Below are 19551 nucleotides of genomic sequence, written 5' to 3' on the forward strand. Positions count from 1 at the left end.
GTGTTTTTAAGCTCCCCACACCTGGAGCGTGCTTTGACTTTGCTTTTCCAAAAGCTTGTGCGGGCTTCAGCACAGGAAGGGCTACGTGAGCCTGGAAATTAATTGGGGAGAGGGGTAATGTCCTTGGAGGTAACTTCTTCCTTCCCCAGAAATCTCTTCTTTCAGCCCAAAGTGTGCCAGACAGCGCCTGAAACAGCATCTGCTGCTGGGGATAGGGATAGCCAAATTTTTGGTGATGCCGCAGAAATAAGGAGTGGTGTGAGGGAGCCTCAACCCCTAAAGGTGCACCAGGAGCTCTGCTGAAAATGGGGGGAAAGCCACATCACAGCCACCCCATCACTTCCCCATCCCTTAGGAACTCCCTGTTGCCTCCTGGCCTTCTTGCAGGAGCCAGCTCTGACCAGCGATGGTTTGAAGCCCAGCACCGATGGTTGATTTATGGCCACCCACCTGGGGCCATGCCCATTTTCACTCCAGCCCTGCGCTGGGTGTCTGTGGGGTCTGCCTGTGAGTATTGGGCTGGGGAGCTGCAGGATAGAGGGGAGAAGGGTTCCAGCCCCATCTTGTGGCCATGCCGGGCTGTTCCACCTCGGAGATGCTTTTGCAGATGGAAAATAGGCTCTAACATGCCAGTTTGGGTAGTTTAATGTTAACAAACCGAAATTCCCAGCAGGTTGCAGTGCTGGAGGGGTCAGGAGATGCTGCAGGGCCCTTGGGGAGCCTGGGCTGGGTCCAGTGAACCAAGTGCATTAATTAAGCTCCGCAGGGCCACCTTGCACCCATCCGAAGCTTTCTGGAAGTACTCAGAGGCAGGGCTTTTGAATAAAATATACCCAATTTATTTATAGGAGGTTTACAGCTGTACAACGTTGGCTTTCTGTTTGGCCCGCTCTCTGATCTTGTGCAGCGTGACACGTCAGTGCCTTTGGAGTTGAAGACAAGTCATAGCCCGGTTTAACACGAAAATTAAAAAGGATTTCAGGGAGTGCATGGGCAGGCTACTTGCAATCAATGAAATGATTCATTAAAAAAAAAAAAAAAATGGAAGATAAATCAGAGATATGTCCTACACCATCTCGGGGGGACTGGAAAGTGCTTAGCAGGCTTATCGAGAAGCCCTGAATATTTCCATTTGCTTCATTCAAAGAGAAAAGGCATCGACAATCACAACGGCACTTCAATAAGTGCCCTCCCCAGTCCACTCTACAAGCAAAAGAAATAAAAATAGGTAATTTTTGTCATTCCCTTGGTAATGAAGGGGAAAGAAGTCTTCTAACTTAATATTTAAAAAAAAAAGAGAATTATTACTAATATTAAAAAACCTTTGGTCCTGATATGGCATGATGATGATTTTTTTTGATTTTTTTTTTTTGAAGAAGGTATTAAAAAGCTGCCTTTCTTTATGGCTTGATTCTCTGTAGAAGGAAGGAGCTTGGCCGTGGATGTCGGGGCATCGCTACCCCAGCAAGCTTCAGCATCGCTCCTCGGGGCTCACGGTGCGGTTTGCCATTTTTTGGGGCACCCCGGCCAAAAGGCTGAAGCGATGGGCAGCCTGATTTCCTGAGAAAACGAGGCTCAAGCAGGCACGCCAGCTGTCCCCACCTGCTGCTGATGGTGCAAAGCTCCCGTGACGTTCCTGTGATGTTCTCCTCCAGCTCAGTGGCTCTTCTCCCTCCTCTCCCGGCTTATTTCCAGGCATCCCAGATCCTCTCCTAAGACCTAAAGCAGAATTTCTGGCCCTGCAGTGCTGCTTCCACTCATTTTCAGTGAGGAGTCCCACGCACAAACCCAGGATCAAATCAGAATAACCCTCAATCATGCTGCCCAAAATCCAATTCCTACCCTTAGGAGCTTGGCAGCTAACGATGAGGAAAGGAGAACAGCCTACAAACATCGATGAAGCTGTACCAGGTCCTTCTGGAGGCACCAGGATTGGAGCTGGCAGCTAATTTGACTTTGGGAAACAACTCGCCATGTTACAGACTTAGCAGATCTTTAGGGACTTAAAATAATTACAGCTTTACAGCATAAACATGGGCATTGAGCAGGACGGATGGAAATCCTACTTGCTTTAGCAGTAGAGAGCTTGCGTGATCACTTGGCCTAGCATCCAGAGGACTCTGCTCAGGCCAGAATTTATCATGACTGCCTTGTACCTATTAAAAAAAATCCCATTTACAGGAAGCATTGCATCGTGTGTGTTCCCTTCCCCTTGCGCGGAGGTGACTGCAGAAGATCTGCATGTTAGAAAATCATGTCGAGTTCACAGAAAAACCCTTAACTCACACCATTCTGAAAGGCACATAAAAAACCCTACACCTAAACAACAGAACTAAAAATGCTTTGCAGTGTGCCTTGATCAGATGGGGCAGACAAGGGCTTGTTTTCCCTCAGCTGGGATGGTTTAAACGAAGCCAGATTCTGCCACCCAGTGGAATAGGGAAGATAAACCCAGGGTTCATGGCAAACAGGAGCAAAGCACGATCCTGCACACTGCAGGACTGTGCTCAGACCCCTGAAAACGTGTTTAGGTTGTGCTTGTGGGACTGACTTTAGCCCCATGCAGCTCATCCTCCAGGCCAGCAGATGGAAATTAAAGGAGAGAGATGGACATTGGTGTGAATTAAATATTTCTAGCATTTTCAGGCTGCGCTGGGAGTAGTGTTCCTCTCCTTTAGTACAAGATAAAATCCCACGGCTTTCAAAAAGAATTTGGGAAAGTGAAGCACTGAGAAACGATGCGATGGAGATCTGTCTGCAGCAGTAAAGCTGATGCCTGTTGAGCAAAGCTCCTCATCCATCAGACCTGGCCTTTGGAGGAACTGTTCTCCTCTTACCTAAATGTTGAATGTACCCAGCAGACAACCCAACCAAAAGCCAAATTCAAGCTCTAGAGACAGGGGCTGCACGAAGAAATGGAGACAGCAGGCACCACGGCAGTTTGAGAGGCACACACAGGAGGTGAGACCAGACCGGCTCAAAAAAACTGGCTCTGGAGAACAGCTGTCCTTCCACGGTTCTTGGCATCTTTGCATCCTTCAGAAACACAGAAAACATCCCAAAAGCCCCAATCTATTTTTCCACTTCTGCTTTGCTGGTGTGGCCTCCTCGGATAAGCGATTAAATGGCAATTCACGGGGAGAAGACTCCCCGCGCCCTACTCTAAACCCAAGCAGACACACTGAAGATGCGTCGAAGCGGCTGGTGGCACCACGGCAGCCACACGTGTGCGTGGTGGCACGTGCGTGCCAGCCCCGTGTAAACAAAGAGCACCCGGGCATCGTGCTCCGGCTGTCGGGACAGGCAGAGATGCCCCGGGGTGCGCGGCGGTGATGGGGCTGCAGAGGACGCCGGCAGAAGGATTGTTGCGGTTCCCCCAAAAGGCACCATTTCGAACATTGAAAACACAAATTTGGCTCCTTTGAGTGGAATGCATGCATCGTTCATATACACTTGCAGGCGGTAGAGAGGCTGGGTGTATATATATGCGTGTGCACGTCTGTGTATGTGTATATATACATATGTGGCACCTGAGAAGAGTCCCTGAGGGCTCAGACGTTGGTGAGAACGTTGCTGCTGAGCAGCCTCACGGCGATGGTGCCAGGCAGGTCGTTTGATCTCCTGTTCCCTTTGTCCTGGAGGTGCAGCGTGTGCACTGACTGCAGGTCGCTGGGGTCTGCCGTGAGTGCCACCTGGCCCAAGAACTCGTCACTTATCAAGTTGTGGTTCCAGATCTGGAGAAACAGAACAGGTAAGGGAGAATCCTCGAGGGAGTCAAGCAACCTTCCCACGTCAGGGAGGAGAAGGGTTTCGCTGGTACCTGGACTATGATAGGTTGTCCTGGCTTCTTGCGGTAGAAGAGGCCTTTCACATCAAACTCTGGAGACACCGTGTCCTTCTTCACTGGGGAGCGAACCTTTTGCCCTTCGCACTTCATGATCACGTACGGGTCAGCTCCTGGCGAGAGAAAAGGGAATTTATCCTTTTTTTTTTTTTTTTGTACCTCCTGCCATTTCTGGGAGACCCTTCCCAGGGACTTCCAGGGACTTCATGCAGCAATTTTCCTCCACACCCCACCAACGGAGATGGATATCTTTTGGATATCTCCAAAGATGATGTCCATGAAGCTCTGCTGCTGGGCTTGGGCTTACCCCTGTTAGGGGACATGGTCACCCGATGGGATGGTGACAGACCGCTGTGATGTGGCCACCTCTTCCATGACCCCATCTTCTACTGAAGCCCTTCTTTCCTCACTCTGAATGCTCCTTGCCTTTGGGATTAACTTTTCATGGAAGACACTGTCATGCTTACATCTCCCTTAAAGGATTTGCTGAAGGTAGGTGGAACTAAAGCCATGGAGAAGAGAGCTGGGCTCACAGATCTTGTTTCATGCAAGAAGACACCAAGAAGAACCAAAAGTGCCTGCAAAAACCCACTTGCTCCCACTGCAGCTCATATACTCTGGAACCAGGCTTGTTTTTACTTTGAGGTGAGGACTAGCTAGCTCAGCAGGGCATATGGTTTTCACCTCTGCGCACAAATCATTGGCACATCTTAAATTCCTCCCAGATTGAATGAGACTCAAACGCCTTTCAGGATAAGGACTAATGCTGGGGTAAGAAAAACACTGGATGATTAAGGTGATGAGAGACAGCACAAAGCTGGGCCAAAATTACGTGCCAAGATGTGCTAAGCTATGAGATTCAGGAAGGATCTGGGCACTGATGGGGAACCAGTGACAGAATGGGGAGCCTCAGGACGGAAATATATTTAAAAGGTTTTTTAAATGGTGAAGACGGCTTTTGGAGTATTTGTTGTGAGCAAGATTTCAGGGAAAAGATCAAAATGACCCAAAAAAAAATAATTGGCAAGAGACATGGGGAAATTGGCAAGAGACATGGGGAAGAGAAAGATTGTGCGCTGAGGGGCAAACAGGGGAAATGAGTGGGATCCAGAGGAGATTAAACTGGTGGGTGGGAAGCCAGAAGAGATGTTCACGAAGGGATGTGTATCAGGGCAGTGGGAAAGGAAGGTTGTAGCAATATTCCAGCTGGAACAAGACACTGATGGGGAACAAGCAAGACTGAGCTTCTAGGAGAGAGGAAGAGTCCCTCATTAGACAACACTTTTCCCTCCTGAAACAAGTGCAGGTTCTGGGAGTTTCAGTAGAGAGTGAGTTACTGCTATGGAAATTTAGCTGCCAGATACATTTTCTCACCATGGTCTTTAGTGGCTATGATGGAAACACAGACCAGGTGAACATGTTTTCTTGTCCAAGGGAAATGTGGAGATGAGGAGAAACAAACCACCCCGTCCTGAGGGCCAGGGATTTAAGAGTCAGCTCTTCGATTGCCAGACCACCTCTTCACCTTCTTTCTGTTTGCAAGGTCCTGGCTCCCCCGGTAAGACACAGCTGCTTGATTTCACAGCTGTTTTTCCAAACTGACCTTGCTTTTGGGATGTCTCACGAAACCCTTGTATTCCATCACAGCTGGAGCCAAATTCCAGTCTGTAAATCACTGTTTCCAAAACAGTATGAAAGGACTGGTCTGGGAGTTGAGAGAGATACCATTGCACTGGAAACCATCAAGCCAGCTGGCTGCTGGTGGTGGGAGCTGAGCAGCTGGAACACAGCTGGGAAAAGCCATTCCCAGGGGCATCTTGCTGAAAAAAAATGTTTTATGGCTCCATAATCTGCTTATACCCTTGTCTGAAGGAATCTTGTTTCTGTGAACAGCTCAGGAACTTTTGGCTGCAGATTTCCCTGCATTGCTACAGGCACACTGCAAGTAACCTGAGAAAAAAAAAAACAACCCAACTAGGGTAAAACTCCCTCCCTGAACACTTTTATAGGAAGACTTCCTTTGTGGCATGTGATAAATAATGTGAAGACTCCACCAAAACCTGTACCATTTGTACCAGCCTGTACCATTGCTTGTCTGTCCTTCCTACTAATTTGCCTTTAAACATGATTCCTGACTTTTACAACTGCTTGTACTCAGGAGGAAAGCCTGGAAGATTATAGGACCACTGCCAAGGGTATTTTGGGAGGCTTTCCCAAGAATCCTAGCCAACAGCTTAAATAAAACAGCTCCTAGATCATGTCCACAGTAAGAAGTGAGATTGATTCTCCATGGAGATTCTCCATTGACTTTCTCTTCCTCTGGTGTCCAAACCAGACAATTTCATTGAAAAATGATGTGAGGATCATTTATCCCATATGGTTATTTACCCATATCATAAATCCCAGCTACCTCCCACCTGGTGAAGCCACCTGTGTCTTCTCCCAGTGAAATGACCACCTCCCAGCTGCTCTGGGACTACACGACAGGCAGAGAAAGGCCATTACCTCCTTGGGAGTCCTGGTTCCTGAGCCCAGCTGCAGCAAGGACATGGATCTGGGACACCACCTGCGGGTAGCCACACATCCCACTCCAGCAGGTGTGTGGTGGCTCGTCCAGCGTCAGCTCTCTGTTGGGGAGAAATGTGTAGCCTTTGAGATGTGCCCAGCCTCACCTGATGGGCAGGCCTGGGAGTTGTCTCCAGCAGGATGGAAGGACTATGAACCATCTGCTGCCAGATTCTTCTCCATACTCTGACCTCCCCCTTATCCCAGGGTTGAGAAGCTCTCCCACGTCATGCTTAGAAGCAGTGTGGGAACTTCTCTGTAAAGAGAGCAGTAAAGACACCCTGTTGGCCACCACTGGAAGGAAGCCAAGCAGCAGCTCTGGGCAAGGCTTTGGCCAGTTCCTGCCGTAAAAAGCACAAGGCTTTCTCCAAATTGCCAGTTCCTCCCCATCACCGCTCCTTACCGGCAATCTGAAGGCACATCTGTGAAAACCCTGAGAAGGAACTCGCCCTCGTGCCCAGGGTCAAACGTGGTGGGGATGATGACGTAGCGGCCTTCCTTCAGGTCCGTCCTCAGGAAGACGCTGCGGGAGTTGATGTAGATGGAGCTGGCCACCTTCTGCTGCAGGGTGTGCATGCGGTAGTTCCTGTTCAGCTCCACCTGGGCACAGACCACAGTGGGACAGTCAGTGGGACAGCACTGAGGGAAAACATCCTGGTGTTCAGCTGGGGGGCAGACAGCAAGGACTGATCCCACAGTGCTAGGAGGGCTGGAATTAAGAGAAATGGCTAAATGGTGCCGAATAACTGGATGGAGAGTAGGCTTTGATGTGGATCTCACAGTTATGGTGGCTTGTAAACTTGTTCATTCCAGCTTGACATTGGAGGCCCATCAAGCAACACTTGAGGGTCAGTCCAGCAAATTTCAGCATTCAGAGGTGACAGATTAACTATTGCCTTTATCACGGAGAACCTTTCTGTGCTGTCACTACTCACTTCTAAAATCTCTCACCATCACTGGAGAGGGACAGGTTCTGCTGAAGACACCCATGGGGGCACACAGAGTAATGATTAAACATGATACCAGTGTTCATGCAACACTGGGGTAGCGCTCCACTACTAACAAATTTACTGAGAGGATTCGGGTTAACATGCACAGTCCACCATCTACCTTATGGATATCAAAGCCTATGGCCAAGTTCTCTCCTTTGCCTTCTTTGCGACTGGTCCTTTTTGGCTTCTGCTGGATGGAGATCAGCACTTCATCTTCTGCCTTCTTCACATCAAACACATACTGGAAGCAAAGAGAGGAAGGTGAGGAAGGACACTAAGAGAGGAGCACTGGGCAGGAGTGGGGGTAAGCTCATAATTGAATTGTTCAGCAGAATCCAAAGTGTCTAGATGAAATCTTATACCAGAGCATTTCACCCCTTGTCTGCCACAAGTCCTCATATGAGGCATGGAAATAGGAATTATGTTCACAGAGACCTAAAAGCAAGGCTAATACAGAGCTGGGAGCCAAAAACAACTCTCCCACATCCTTGTTGCTTCTGTAATGGACAAGAGCATCCTTTATCCTTTTGTTATATGAAGGACTTAAAAAAAATTGTATCACATTACTAAGAATCCCAGTTCAGAGCAGGACAGAAGAGCTTGTTCCAGGAGCTTAACCACACAGCAGGGCCTTTTCTGAAAGCCTGGCTAGAAGGAAATGGCCCTATAGACTGCATCTGTGAGAGAAAATTTAACAGTGCCAAGGTCTGAATAAATAAAATGGGATTTGATCATTCAGGCATCCAAATAATAGGAAAGGGTTCCTGGCCTTGTTTAACTGGCATCAGCTACCACCATACCATGTGGCAGTTTGCTGTTTGCTTGTGCCAAGGTGCTCTACACCAAGCCCATGAATGTAGGTTCCCAATTAAGAGGGATAAGGTTAAGAGAGTTGGCCTGCATGCTGGTCATGCTGTGTGTGGGGGTCTCAGCCTGAGAAAGGTCATGAGCACATTAAATCTACTAACATAGAGGTCTGGCAGCTGTTTTGGCCTTCTAGGGCCCTGTAGGACCTTTCAACCTTTGGAAGCATGTGTGAAAGCGCCAGAAGATCCTAGACTACATGACTCACTTGAGGGTTCTGCAAAAAGGTGTTCTTGTGGTTGATACAGCCTCCACTGCGGTTCTTCAGGGGATCTTCACTTCTGGTCCACGCCCCATGGAGCACTGCCTCCTCCCAGGTCTTATGGATGCTGAGGTAGGATGTGTTGATGAGACGGCACTTGATGATGTCCGTGAAGTATTTGCAGAAGTCTTCGAAGGTCATCCTAAGTCAGAAAGGACAGAGCTGGGTTATGCTGCTTCGTTCCCCTGAGCAGTATGCTGCAGGGAGTTTCCTGATCACCTGTTAGAGTGTGTGTGGGTAGCCTCTGATGGCTGACACCAACAAAGAGATGGAGATACCTTTCCCCATGCACACAGTAAACAGTTCTTTGGTTCATGCAGAGGAGTTAGATGTTTTGGAGTGGTGGAAGCAGAGCAGTTCTCTTCCTCCATGCATGGGTACGCGTGGTATTGAAATGTGTATCTAGTGAGCCTGTTGTGTTCAACAAGTTTCCAGTGCCCAACTGAAATTGTCTGGAACCAGCGTGATACTGAGCAGCTTGCAATCCTAGGGTCATGGCCATCCAAAGCTAATACCCATGGGGTCAATTAGGAGGCCTCACTAAAGATCCTATGGCTTGGAAGGCCATTTGCTCTGGATGGTTGGTTGCATGGAAATGATTCAAATGCTTCACGGAGGGGGAGGACTCTGTGAGCACAGACCATGACAGCAACCCCAGGAGGGACTCACCAGAACTCTCCATCATCTTCCACCGTCATCCCCATCTTCTCTCTTTCACTTTTGCTCACTTTCTGCCATTCCTCAGAGCTGTGGGAAGAGAGAAGAATCATTACTGCAAGGGCAAGGGGACACAGGAATTCAAGGGGCTACTTGGCCTTAGAAGGATCTGAGAGGCACGAGGCATACATAAAGCTCCAGCCATGCAACCAGCCCCCACACTGCTCTGGTTAGCTCATCTCCCAGACATGGGGGGAGTGCAGGATGGCTCAGAGAATCATAGAATCACAGAATCATTAGGGTTGGAAAAGACTTCCAAGATCATCTGGTAACCCACTAAACCATGGCCCTAAGCTTTTACTTCTTTCAGATCAGGTGAGCTGAATCCAGGTAGGTGAGATTTTGGTGCAATTACAACCCTATCAGTAAAGGATAACAAAATGGATAACAGCAGCCACAGCCTCTGGTTAAACCAACCCTTGGTTATTCATCCCATCCCATCCCCATCCCATCCCCAGACATCACAGCAGTAAGCAGTGGTAGTGGCTAATTCTGCTGGGTGTTAGTTTGGCTGGAAGAAGACTGAGAGTGGAAAGGTGAGGTAAAACCATCCTTCACAAGAGTTAAAATGCCAATGATTACACCACAACACCCATTGGAGCCTCAATGAGAAGGTCTGCCAAGCTCATCCACCCTCCTCTTGTGCTCTTTAGGGACCCCAGGGAAAAGAATACCACCATCCCAATGCAATAGTATGTTTAGGACATTGATGGAAGCAGCATCCCACAACTGCTTGTACAATGTTATCTTATGGGTGTAGATATAGCCAAATTGTCTCATGCCTCAGGGCCTGCTCTAGCCCAGCTTCTACCAACAAAAAAAGGTGCTACCGCTGCCTGTCCCACTCACGTGTCACTCCAAGGGCCATTCCACTCCCGTTCACCCCATGGGTTCCGCATTCGGATCATGTCCAGCTTCTCCGACTTGAAGAACGAGAGCAGGCCGTGACCCAGGCGGACCTTCCTCACGTCTGTCACCGCATACGCGTGGCCCTTCACCAGCCCGCAGGCCAGGCGGGCCTCCATGTCAGCCGCTGATGTGGCCTGGGCAGGGGGACACAAGGAGAAGACATCAATGCTCAGGGAGAGAGATAGTTGCCTCTGCAGAAGTATCAGATGTTGTATTAGGTATTAGATCCTTTCTGGTCTTCACTTGTGTGAGGTTTCTGAGCTCCCTTGATGTCAACTGATAAAGCTCATGTTACTGGTTATATTGGGACAACTGGCACCCAATTTTTGTGAAGAAATCTGCACGCAGACACCAAAATGTTTCATTTTTTCTGGAGGTGAATCTTAAATTTAAAGTATTTAAATGGTAATTTGATAGTAAGTGTTTAAATGGTAATAGGATAAACCTGGGCTCTTTGACATAGCAATGAGGACTACATACGGTTGGATCCAGGCTTGAGTCTCTTTGTCATCTACAGGAAAAAAGTAGGATCCCTTGGCCACAATTTATCTGATCTATTTTAGATATCTCCAACAGGGTAAGACAGACAGCACCCTAAAATGCCTATTCCCTTGAGATCATGACCACGCAGGCAATGTTGCTTACTTTGATGGAGCAGCTGATGAGGCCTCCCCGGTTGTGCACCTTCAACACACGCTCAAACAGGAGGTTTCGCTTGGCTTCATCAGTGATGTAGTCCCCTTCAGTCAGGTCAATTGGTTCAGACACCCCACCAGTAAAGTCTACCAGTGCATCTGCTGTGTTGCCTCCATCCAGGGCCTCATAACATCCTGACAGCCTGAAAGAGGGTGAGAGGAATGGCACAACAGCACTGGCTTGGCATTTTGAGAGGGACAATTCTTGAGGCAGTGTGGAGAACAGACATTTGTAGGAAGTGCTTTAGTAGGTGGAGACAGCAAAAAAAAATGATGAAATGGATGAAAAAAAAATAGGATCTGTGCTGTTTGCAGTGCTTTTGAAATCCTGGGGATAGATGCCAGATGCAGCATCCAGCTGGAGTTGGACGATATTTTTCTCTGAGGGTAAATCAAGGCTAGTGAAGGGTTTTTCTTCCAATTGCTGTCTACCTGAGATATGTCCCACTCCTCCCCAGGAAAGCTGCTGTTTTGACAATACATCTGTTCCATTTGAGGCTAAAGCAACCTCAAATTAAGTTCCAGTTTTTGACTAGACCTGATATACAGAAGGGGAAAGGATGAGGCTGGATGTGGAAACCATGATCATAAAAATGTCCTAACAGCCTTTGGTCTGCTTCTGATCTAAAAACTGATGCATCCCCTTGAAGAAAATGTTATCCTCAACTCATACAGAAGCATGAAAAATCTCATTGTCTCCCCATACCAGTGCCACCTCTGACACTTTGTTGAGTAATGAGCCAAACTCAGAAATAACCACCTACAACTCCTACTTGGCATCAGACAGCAGTGGAGCCCACAACATTTTGTCACTACAACCATTTTCCACCAGTATAAGCTAAGCGATGAATGAACAAAGAGGAAAACCATGGTGTGCAGGTCCCAGTTTGCTCTGCAACTGCCCAGGTACCTACTTGGCATAAGCTTTCTCCACCAAGGCGCACCAGAACTCGTTCCTGGAGTTGGAGTGGCAGTAGATGAGCTGGTTGTGGAGCGTGGGCAGGCGGTCATCTATCACCACGTCCAGCCACTGACCAAAGCGCCAGAACTGGAAGTGGAAGATCCCTGCGTAGCTCTCCGGTTTCTCGGGGTTCCACTCCTGCTCCTTCCAGTCTGGGATGACCTGCGTTCAGCACGGAGAGGAGACAGAGAGGAGACGTGCACCCAGGTTATTCCCTTTTTTTGCTAGGTTTAATTCCCATCCCAGACCTAATGAAGACAATATCAAAGATAAGGAAGAATATGAGGGAGGTGGGCTTGCTTACAGCCCATCCAGGCGATATTCTGGGCCTGGCTCTTCCAAGGCAGCCTAGATATGCAGCTAAGGATCTCTCACAGCTCTGTTTCAATTATGCCTCTCCTTGACCACATTCTTATCATTTTACCCTGGAAATCTGCTGCCATCTGCTGCTTTAGACAGGCTTTTGGAACAGCAACCTTTTTTATCTGACTAGGGATGGCTATTCTTGGAAAAAAATTTACAATAGAAGTGAAAAGATCAGTTGGAAGGGGCCTAAAAAGATCATCAAGTCCAACTGCCTGACCACTTTATGGCTACCCAAAAGTTAAAGGATATTACTGAGGGCATTATCCAAATGCCTCTAGAACAATGACAGACATTATCTCATTGATGACTACTCTTATGACCAAATTTTTGTGAATTTTAGTGTCAGAAGGGTACTGTTAAAATCCTTCTTTGGTCCTCTTTCTTGATTCTGGTGAGATTGGACTGTCCCAAAAGCAAGTGTTGTACTCATCTACCGGGTGGTAATGAACAGGGAGTATCACTCTGTGTACGTCTGCTCTACTAAAGAAAAGTGGTAGAAAGCGAGATCGCCATCGCCGTAGGGTTCCCATTCATCCCTGGCAAGAGCTTCCATAGTCATCCAAGAAAGCACAGGGAGATAACTTGATGGAAGGAGGAAAAGATGGACTGAGGTGACGGAAACATGAAAGCAGCTGAAGGGTTGAAGCAGTGCATGCAGGTTTGGTGTCACGGCCATCAGCACTGTCAGGGGGACAAGGCAAAAGTGATGGGTAATTGCCACAGTCCATAGTCTTTCATGTCTGTGAGCACCATCAGACAGAAAATCCACCCAACAGCTGGGGCAGAAATGGATACAGCCATGCACAGCTGCTACTTCTCAGAGGAACTGCATTTTGTTTTAGAAACAGGACATTGAGACACACAAAAAACAGCTGTCCCACCACAGCTTAGCTTTTGGTAGGGGTGAAGATAACGTGGTCCTACGTCATGTTCAGGATGGGTTGTGAGGCCCTGTGCAATTAATGGGGTCAACAATTAGCAAGTACTGACTGATGCAGGTGTGATCGACTGTCCACTCCTTCACTTCTTGACTTCACAGAATCACAGAATTTTAGGGGTTGGAAGGGACCTCAAAAGATCATTTGGTCCAATCCCCAACTTGATTGCTTCCCAAGTGTCATGACCTAAGAGAGGAAAGGCCCCAGTGTGCCCATGGGGACAATATTTACCAGAGTGTGCTCCAACACACCTAAACAATCACTGCCTGTCTTGTGGGGACAAGCTGTAAGTGTTGGGGTGGGACAGGACAGGACACAGCTATGGAAAGAGGCTCTCTAGGAAGTCCCAGGCCATGGTGAGACCCCAGCTCCGGGCCTTGGCCCTGGTCCAGCTGCTGGAGCCTTGTGTTTTTTGATGTTTGCTGCCACAACTGCAGAGAGCCCTCTCTGTAGACAACCCCCCCTTCCCCCAGCTCCTTAAATACCAGAAATGATCCAGCCCAGGACTTTTATTGCTTCTCAGAATTAAAGACAATTGAAATATTAACGACGCCATCAGCTCCCTGAGCTCACTGTGCAGACAGAGCCATGAAAAAGAGCCACTTTTGGAGGGTTTGGTGTTTTCCAGGAGTGCTAATAAAAGATATGCCCCAGACTCCCTCTGGGACACTGCCAGAGAAGGTCAGACCACCAATCCCCATCGATTTCCTCCTGACTGGCGCTCATGCTAATGAATTGTCATAGAGGGCCATTGTGCTAATCAACTCGCTATTAATGTGGGCTTAGAAATGATTACTGCATCGATTAAAGGCAGCTACCAAGCCAAAGTTGGTAGCTGCCACTTCCAGCTGGCTGGTTCTGAGGGCTGGCACTGCCATCAGTGGTGGCAGGAGATACTGGTCCCACACTGTCCTCCTCCACTTTCATCTGGGGACAGCGCTGAGAGCATCCTCTGCTGCTGGTGGCATCAGGAGCTGTGGCTGCACTGTGGTTTCAGTTTTTACACTGACCAGAGGGGAGATGAGGGTCCATCCATCTCCTCCACCCACTGACATGGGTGTCTGTGGCCATGGACTGGCATGGTAGGGCAGATATCTCCCCAGATATCTCCATCCTTTCTCAGAGGACTCCGGAGAGCATGGCCTGGACCACCCATCCAGGGGTCCTGCTGAATCCCGGTCTCAACATGCTTATGTTGAGGCACTGCAGATGACATCTTCTCATTCACAACTGTGCTGCTTTTTGCTTAGGGGCTCCCAAAATCTGGAGCTGTGACAGTTTTATAGGATAAATTTACAGGGAAAGGGCGCAGAGATGGGTAAATTGGGAGCCCAGAAACACCAGGTTCCAGATCCAGTCTGTAACATTTCCCTATGCCAGTTTAGGGTTTTTCTTATTTTTCTTAGGAGTGTCTAATTAAAAGAAAAGGCACCTGTGACCCTGGAGAAACATCCGTGACTAGAGGAGGAATTGGTAGAAGTTCTGCTGGGAACTTGCCAGCTGAGGAAGGGGAGGGAGGGACCCTGCTGTGCTGAACAAACCGAGTCAAAATCCCCCTAGGAGATGGGACAGAACAGCGTATCTGAACGCCTTTACGGGACGCTGACACTGCGTGGGGTGAGTTTCAGTGAGTATTATAACGTGGATCATCTGCCCTGTGGGAGAGAGACATCAGAGTGCCCCACTCACCTCCCACCCCCAGCTCGGGCAAAAAGGTGAGATCCACCCGAGGAGCATTTCTCCTCCTCTGCCCAGCTTCAAACCCCACCACAGACTGACCACAAAATGCTCCATTAATGCTCCAAGACAGAAAAAGGTAGAAATTCATTTTACTTTTCACAAGAGAAAAAGGTGCTCAGGAATACCAACAGTGACCTGGACATTGGTGGGTTCTGCTTTGCTGCATGCAGGCCTGGGGCAGCTACCAAGAAGGGCATGAAGAAAACACACACAGCATCAGTCCTTACCAGGAACCCTGTTGACTAGGCTTTTATTTACTATGGTACACCAATACCAAGCAAGGGACCTGCTGCAGGAACTCTACCCGAGCAACCAGCAACGGAGCGATGGCGTATTGTGAGACCTGGCGTGCAAAAACCCTTTTGGAGGTTGGCAGCGAGTCCCGTTATTGGGTCTGATGTGGTTTGCAGTCAGGAGCTCTGCTCTGGGATGTACAAGGAGGGGGGCTCCTGTAAGAAAGTCTTCTGGGACCCTAGAAGCGGGTTTGGGCCGCCGTAAGTCCATTCTATCGCCAAGCAGAGATGGATCCCCTTTTACCTCTTGTCTTTGGGTCCAGCATTTTGGGGTTTAAAAAGCAATATCAGCTCCTCCAGCAGAGCCCATGGCATGGCTGTGGGATCCAGTGGTTGCTGAACTTTGGCTGCAGGAGAGACTCAAAGCTCCCACCATTTCTCCAGCACGTAGCTTGCTGAAATCTTCCCGTTCGCCTTCCCCTCTCTGTCTGACACAGGTAGTGTGTATCATTTTATACACTATCATTGGGCTGGGGAGGACATGGACTCCAGCATCTCTGGAGGCTCAGAAGAAGAGCTTGGACTCTTTTTGGGATGGCCCCCACAAATCAGTAGGGCATGGGTATGAAGCCTTCTCATCCTGGCTTTCCCATCACTGCCCTCTCCTCATATATGCCAGGGAAAATTTCCATCCAGACCTTAAGGAGTGCTCGCCCACATTTGCGTGCAATCCTAGAAAAACCTGTGGGAACAACCATAGTAACACTTGACTTTTTCAAAGCACATTTTCATCTCAAGAAGCTCCACCAAAGTATCCTCCACTCTCTGGAGGAAGGAAAAGGGATGTCCGAACTTAGCAGTTTATTCACAGTCATGGGACGAGCCAGGCACAAAACATCCTCCTGCTCCTAAACTTCCAGAGGTGCTCTCTACCCGCTCTGCTCCCACGACCACCCAGGCACCAGTCCCTGCCTTGGCATTTGGAGAGAGGAGGAGATAACTGCCTTTGGAGGACAGCAGCAGCAGGCTGCTAATTTGTGGTCTGTGAAGCGCTCTGCAACCTCACTGCTCTCCATAGATGCTCGAGGATAAATATATTCCTGAGTGTTTTGAGGCCGCAGTGATGCACAAATTGGCTTTGCTGCAGGGGACTCCCTGCTGGCTCAGACCTACAGCCTGCTCTGAGCTGCTGGCTCGCTTGCCCAGCTCTGCACACACATGCCTGCTCCAACCCTTCCCGGTACCAAAAACCTCCAGGCAGCACAAGGTGGGCAACAAGCTGAATCCCACCTCCTCATTTGGGCGTCACGGCATGGTGAGCCTCCACGGGACCGGTCTTCAGAGACGTCGAGCAGCCACTGCCAGCACTCAGCATCCTTGCAAGGAGAAATACTCCGTCTCCAACAAGCCCCCTCTTTTGGATGGTTAGGATGGAAACTGGAAGCCAGGGCTCTCTCCAGGTTCACAGCGTGGTGGGCTCTTGTTTTTCCATCAGGCTTATTGTATCCAGGGGCCACGGTTGGAGAGGTTAGGGAGCCAAATATTTCCAAGCCCTCTCAGGCTTGGTGAATCCCAGCTGAATTCAGTTATACTTAGGCAAACACAGCATGGCTCATCCTCCATCTTACCCATCACTCAGACAGGCAAGAGCACATTTTGGGAATGTTTCTCAGGGGTGAGGGGCTCCCCAAGCACCAAGCTGTTCTCCACTTTTTTTGTGATGCCATCCTTCAATGAAGAACCCCGTAAAAGCAACGAAGAACTGAACGAAAGAAAGAAAGAAAGAAAACGAAGACAGAAGCATAGCTGGAGCGAGAAGGGCCAGGTAAAAGGGGGTCAGGCTCTAAAAACGATGGAGCCCTTCAGCTGAGCAGGTTCAAGGCCGTCGGTGAAAGCGAGGAGGAAATACATCACCTTGCGGATCCTGGCCAACTCCACTAGCCGCTCCCCAAACTCCTGGGCATCGGCCTCATTGCACTCCACTTCCTTGGCCCCCGGCTTCTTCCAGAAGATGCCCACGGGCTCCAGCAGCTGCCGGTTCATGAGGTGGGTGAGATCAGGAGTCCAGTGCTGGGAGGTGCCGGTCACCGTCACCTTCCCACATTTCTCCATCTGGATGTCCCAGCGGAGGAAGCGCAGGTTGTGCTGCCGGAGGAAATCCACCCGGTAGACGTGCTCGTTGGGCTGCAGCAGCTTCTCGCCGTCCTGGGGCCTGCCTTTCTTCTGCTGCAGGCTCTGGACCCTCAGTCGCATGCAACGGGTGAGCTGGTCATCGTGGACGAAGGGCACCTTGAGCTCACCCGCCTCGGCTGCCATCTCCTCCGTGGCTCCTCTGCTCCGTCCCCGGCACCGTTTGGCTCCCAGATAGGACACGCAGGGGGGGAAAAATTCTGGTGGCCCTTCTCCACGGTCCCAGCGGTGCTAGGCAACCCGGGCTGGTGACGCAAAACGCCCTCGGGGGCTTCCTCTGGGTGCCCTCCCGTCTCCTTTGCAGAGGAGGAACCGATGGTGCCGCTGTGCACGATAATCTATAGGGAAGGGATGTCTGATGTCAGCCTCCCTGGCAACCTCCCTGACAACCGCTCCGGCAAGCTGGAGCAGGGCTCGTTAGCCCTAAACGAAGGTGCACAGCCAGGGCAACTATCCTGCAGGTTTTGGTGGCTGTGGTTTTCTCAGCACATGGACTCGTGGGATAATCCCGGTTGTAGAGCCTCTGCAGGGGTCTGGTCCAACCCTCTGCTCGAAGCAAGACTTCACGGTTAAATCAGCGTCAGACCATGGCATGCTGGAGATATTTCCTTTTTCGCTTTATTCTCATAAAGGGAAAATAAAAAATATTTCTATTTCGCCTGCTACAGCTCATGCTGCTGGGTTTTGCCCTGTGATTGTGCTCAAATCTGGCTCTGTCCTGTCTGCACCCTCCCTTTTGGAAGCTGCAGACAGCAAAAAGCTTCTCCTTCATCTTCCCTTCTCCCATCTTTCTCAGCATCTTCTTGCTTGCCTTGTGCTCCAGCCCTGACCGTCTTGGTGGTCTCCTTCAGGTGGTCTCACTCCCATCTGCCAGGCTTCTGGAGACCCCAAAACTGGACACCATGCCCAGACAGGGATTCACAAGTGCCAGATGGAAGGGAAGAGTTTCTCTTGCCCTGCTGGCTGCGCTCATGCCAGTTTGGCCCCATGTGTGGTTGTCCTTCACTTCTGCAGGGGCTCAAGTTTGGCTCATGGTCAACCTTCAGGACCCCATGTCTTCTTCTGGATGGTGCAGGTGGCCCCACATGATGTAGCAGGAAGCCCTGGGGGACACCAACACCTCAGCATAAGTCTGCCTGCCCTCAAGTGGACTGGACTGATGCTGGAGAGGGTGCTCGTGTGTGGACTTCACCTTGGTGCTCCCAGGAACTGGACTCGGACACAGCCTGGGCCTTGCAAGACCACTGTGCCTAACCTGGGATCCCTCATTCCCTAAAAACTGCTGGGCATGGTTATATGGGAAGCACGGTGCTCTGCTGAAAGGTCCTGCAGGCAGAGGATGGGATGAGGGGGGTTCTGGAGGACGTGTTCCTCATTGCAGGGTGCCTCCAAGAGGCTGTGGATCCCAAGGAGAGGTGCCATGCCAAACCCCTCTGCCAAGATGCTCCATGAGATATGGTTAAACCACCATCATGGTTTTGGAACCTCCATGGAAAAGGCCTGACTCTTGCAAGCGTGACGTGGTATCCCTGGGGTAAAGTCTCTGGTTTGGACTCTCAGTCCAGGGTTTCAGCACAAAGCTTCAGAGGGAACAACTTACGGTGCCACATCCTTTGGTTCTCTCCATCCTGTTTGTGACTCGTGTTGGCTTCTGCCACAGGATGTGTTTGCAGGGCCCTTTGGGGGCTCAAACCGTGTTAAATGAACTCCAGGAAAGAGCTTTTCTAAACTATTTTTACAAAAGGCACTGCCATCACTTGGGCTATGTCACACAACAACCAGCCAGCACAATCCTCAGAGGTTGTAATTTCAACTTCCAGAAGAAGTTCCCCACAAAGACCATCAGAAGCTGCCCTTGGACATACAAACCCCAGGCACTGGGAGCCCAAGTTGGGACATTTTCCTGGAAATTGTCCCATCCTCAACAGTCTGTTATTGCTCCTAAAGACCATAAGAACAGAGGCAAGGTAGCTAAGGGTTGCTATTTGAAGGGAAAAAAGAGAAGTCTGAGGAAACCAGCCCCTTCTTGCTGTCCTCTGAGCTTTTGCCTCACTCGTTTACTAGCTTTAAAACACCTTCAGCACCAGCTATTGAACCAACTCTTGGGTTTTACAAGTTAAAAATGCCTTCAGGTAACTCTTGAGGCCTTTCTGAGCTGAGCTGCGTGTGGCAGTGCCTTGTGGTCCTCGGTTTGTTGGACCTTTTACCTTCAGATCCAACACTGCCCTGGAAATAGACGGGAAGGGAGCAGGAGAGCAGGCGAGCTGGTGGAGAT

General features: G+C 49.6%; 2 protein-coding genes across 3 annotated transcripts in view; both read right to left on the bottom strand.

Annotated features, from left to right (window-relative positions):
- Window positions 1-1932: 1932 nt before the first annotated feature.
- CAPN5 (calpain 5) overlaps window positions 1933-19551 on the bottom strand; it is a 44858-nt gene continuing 27239 nt past the window's right edge. For both annotated transcript variants that reach the window (XM_035330333.1, XM_035330344.1), the window contains exons 4-13: window positions 11763-11971; window positions 10799-10991; window positions 10094-10287; window positions 9197-9274; window positions 8474-8669; window positions 7520-7642; window positions 6813-7009; window positions 6350-6471; window positions 3821-3957; window positions 1933-3734 (exon numbers count right to left, since the gene is read on the bottom strand). In XM_035330333.1, the coding sequence (XP_035186224.1) occupies window positions 3552-3734; window positions 3821-3957; window positions 6350-6471; window positions 6813-7009; window positions 7520-7642; window positions 8474-8669; window positions 9197-9274; window positions 10094-10287; window positions 10799-10991; window positions 11763-11971 (1632 nt within the window). In that variant the 3' untranslated portion in view covers window positions 1933-3551. The remainder of the gene's footprint in view (window positions 3735-3820; window positions 3958-6349; window positions 6472-6812; window positions 7010-7519; window positions 7643-8473; window positions 8670-9196; window positions 9275-10093; window positions 10288-10798; window positions 10992-11762; window positions 11972-19551) is intronic.
- On the bottom strand, window positions 15655-18152 carry OMP (olfactory marker protein). The gene has a single exon (XM_035330356.1). It carries the CDS (start codon window positions 17400-17402, stop codon window positions 16923-16925), a length of 480 nt encoding a protein of 159 aa, XP_035186247.1. The 5' UTR covers window positions 17403-18152; the 3' UTR covers window positions 15655-16922.

The sequence above is a fragment of the Oxyura jamaicensis genome, chromosome 1, assembly GCF_011077185.1.
Source record: "Oxyura jamaicensis isolate SHBP4307 breed ruddy duck chromosome 1, BPBGC_Ojam_1.0, whole genome shotgun sequence".
Classification (NCBI taxonomy): domain Eukaryota; kingdom Metazoa; phylum Chordata; class Aves; order Anseriformes; family Anatidae; genus Oxyura; species Oxyura jamaicensis.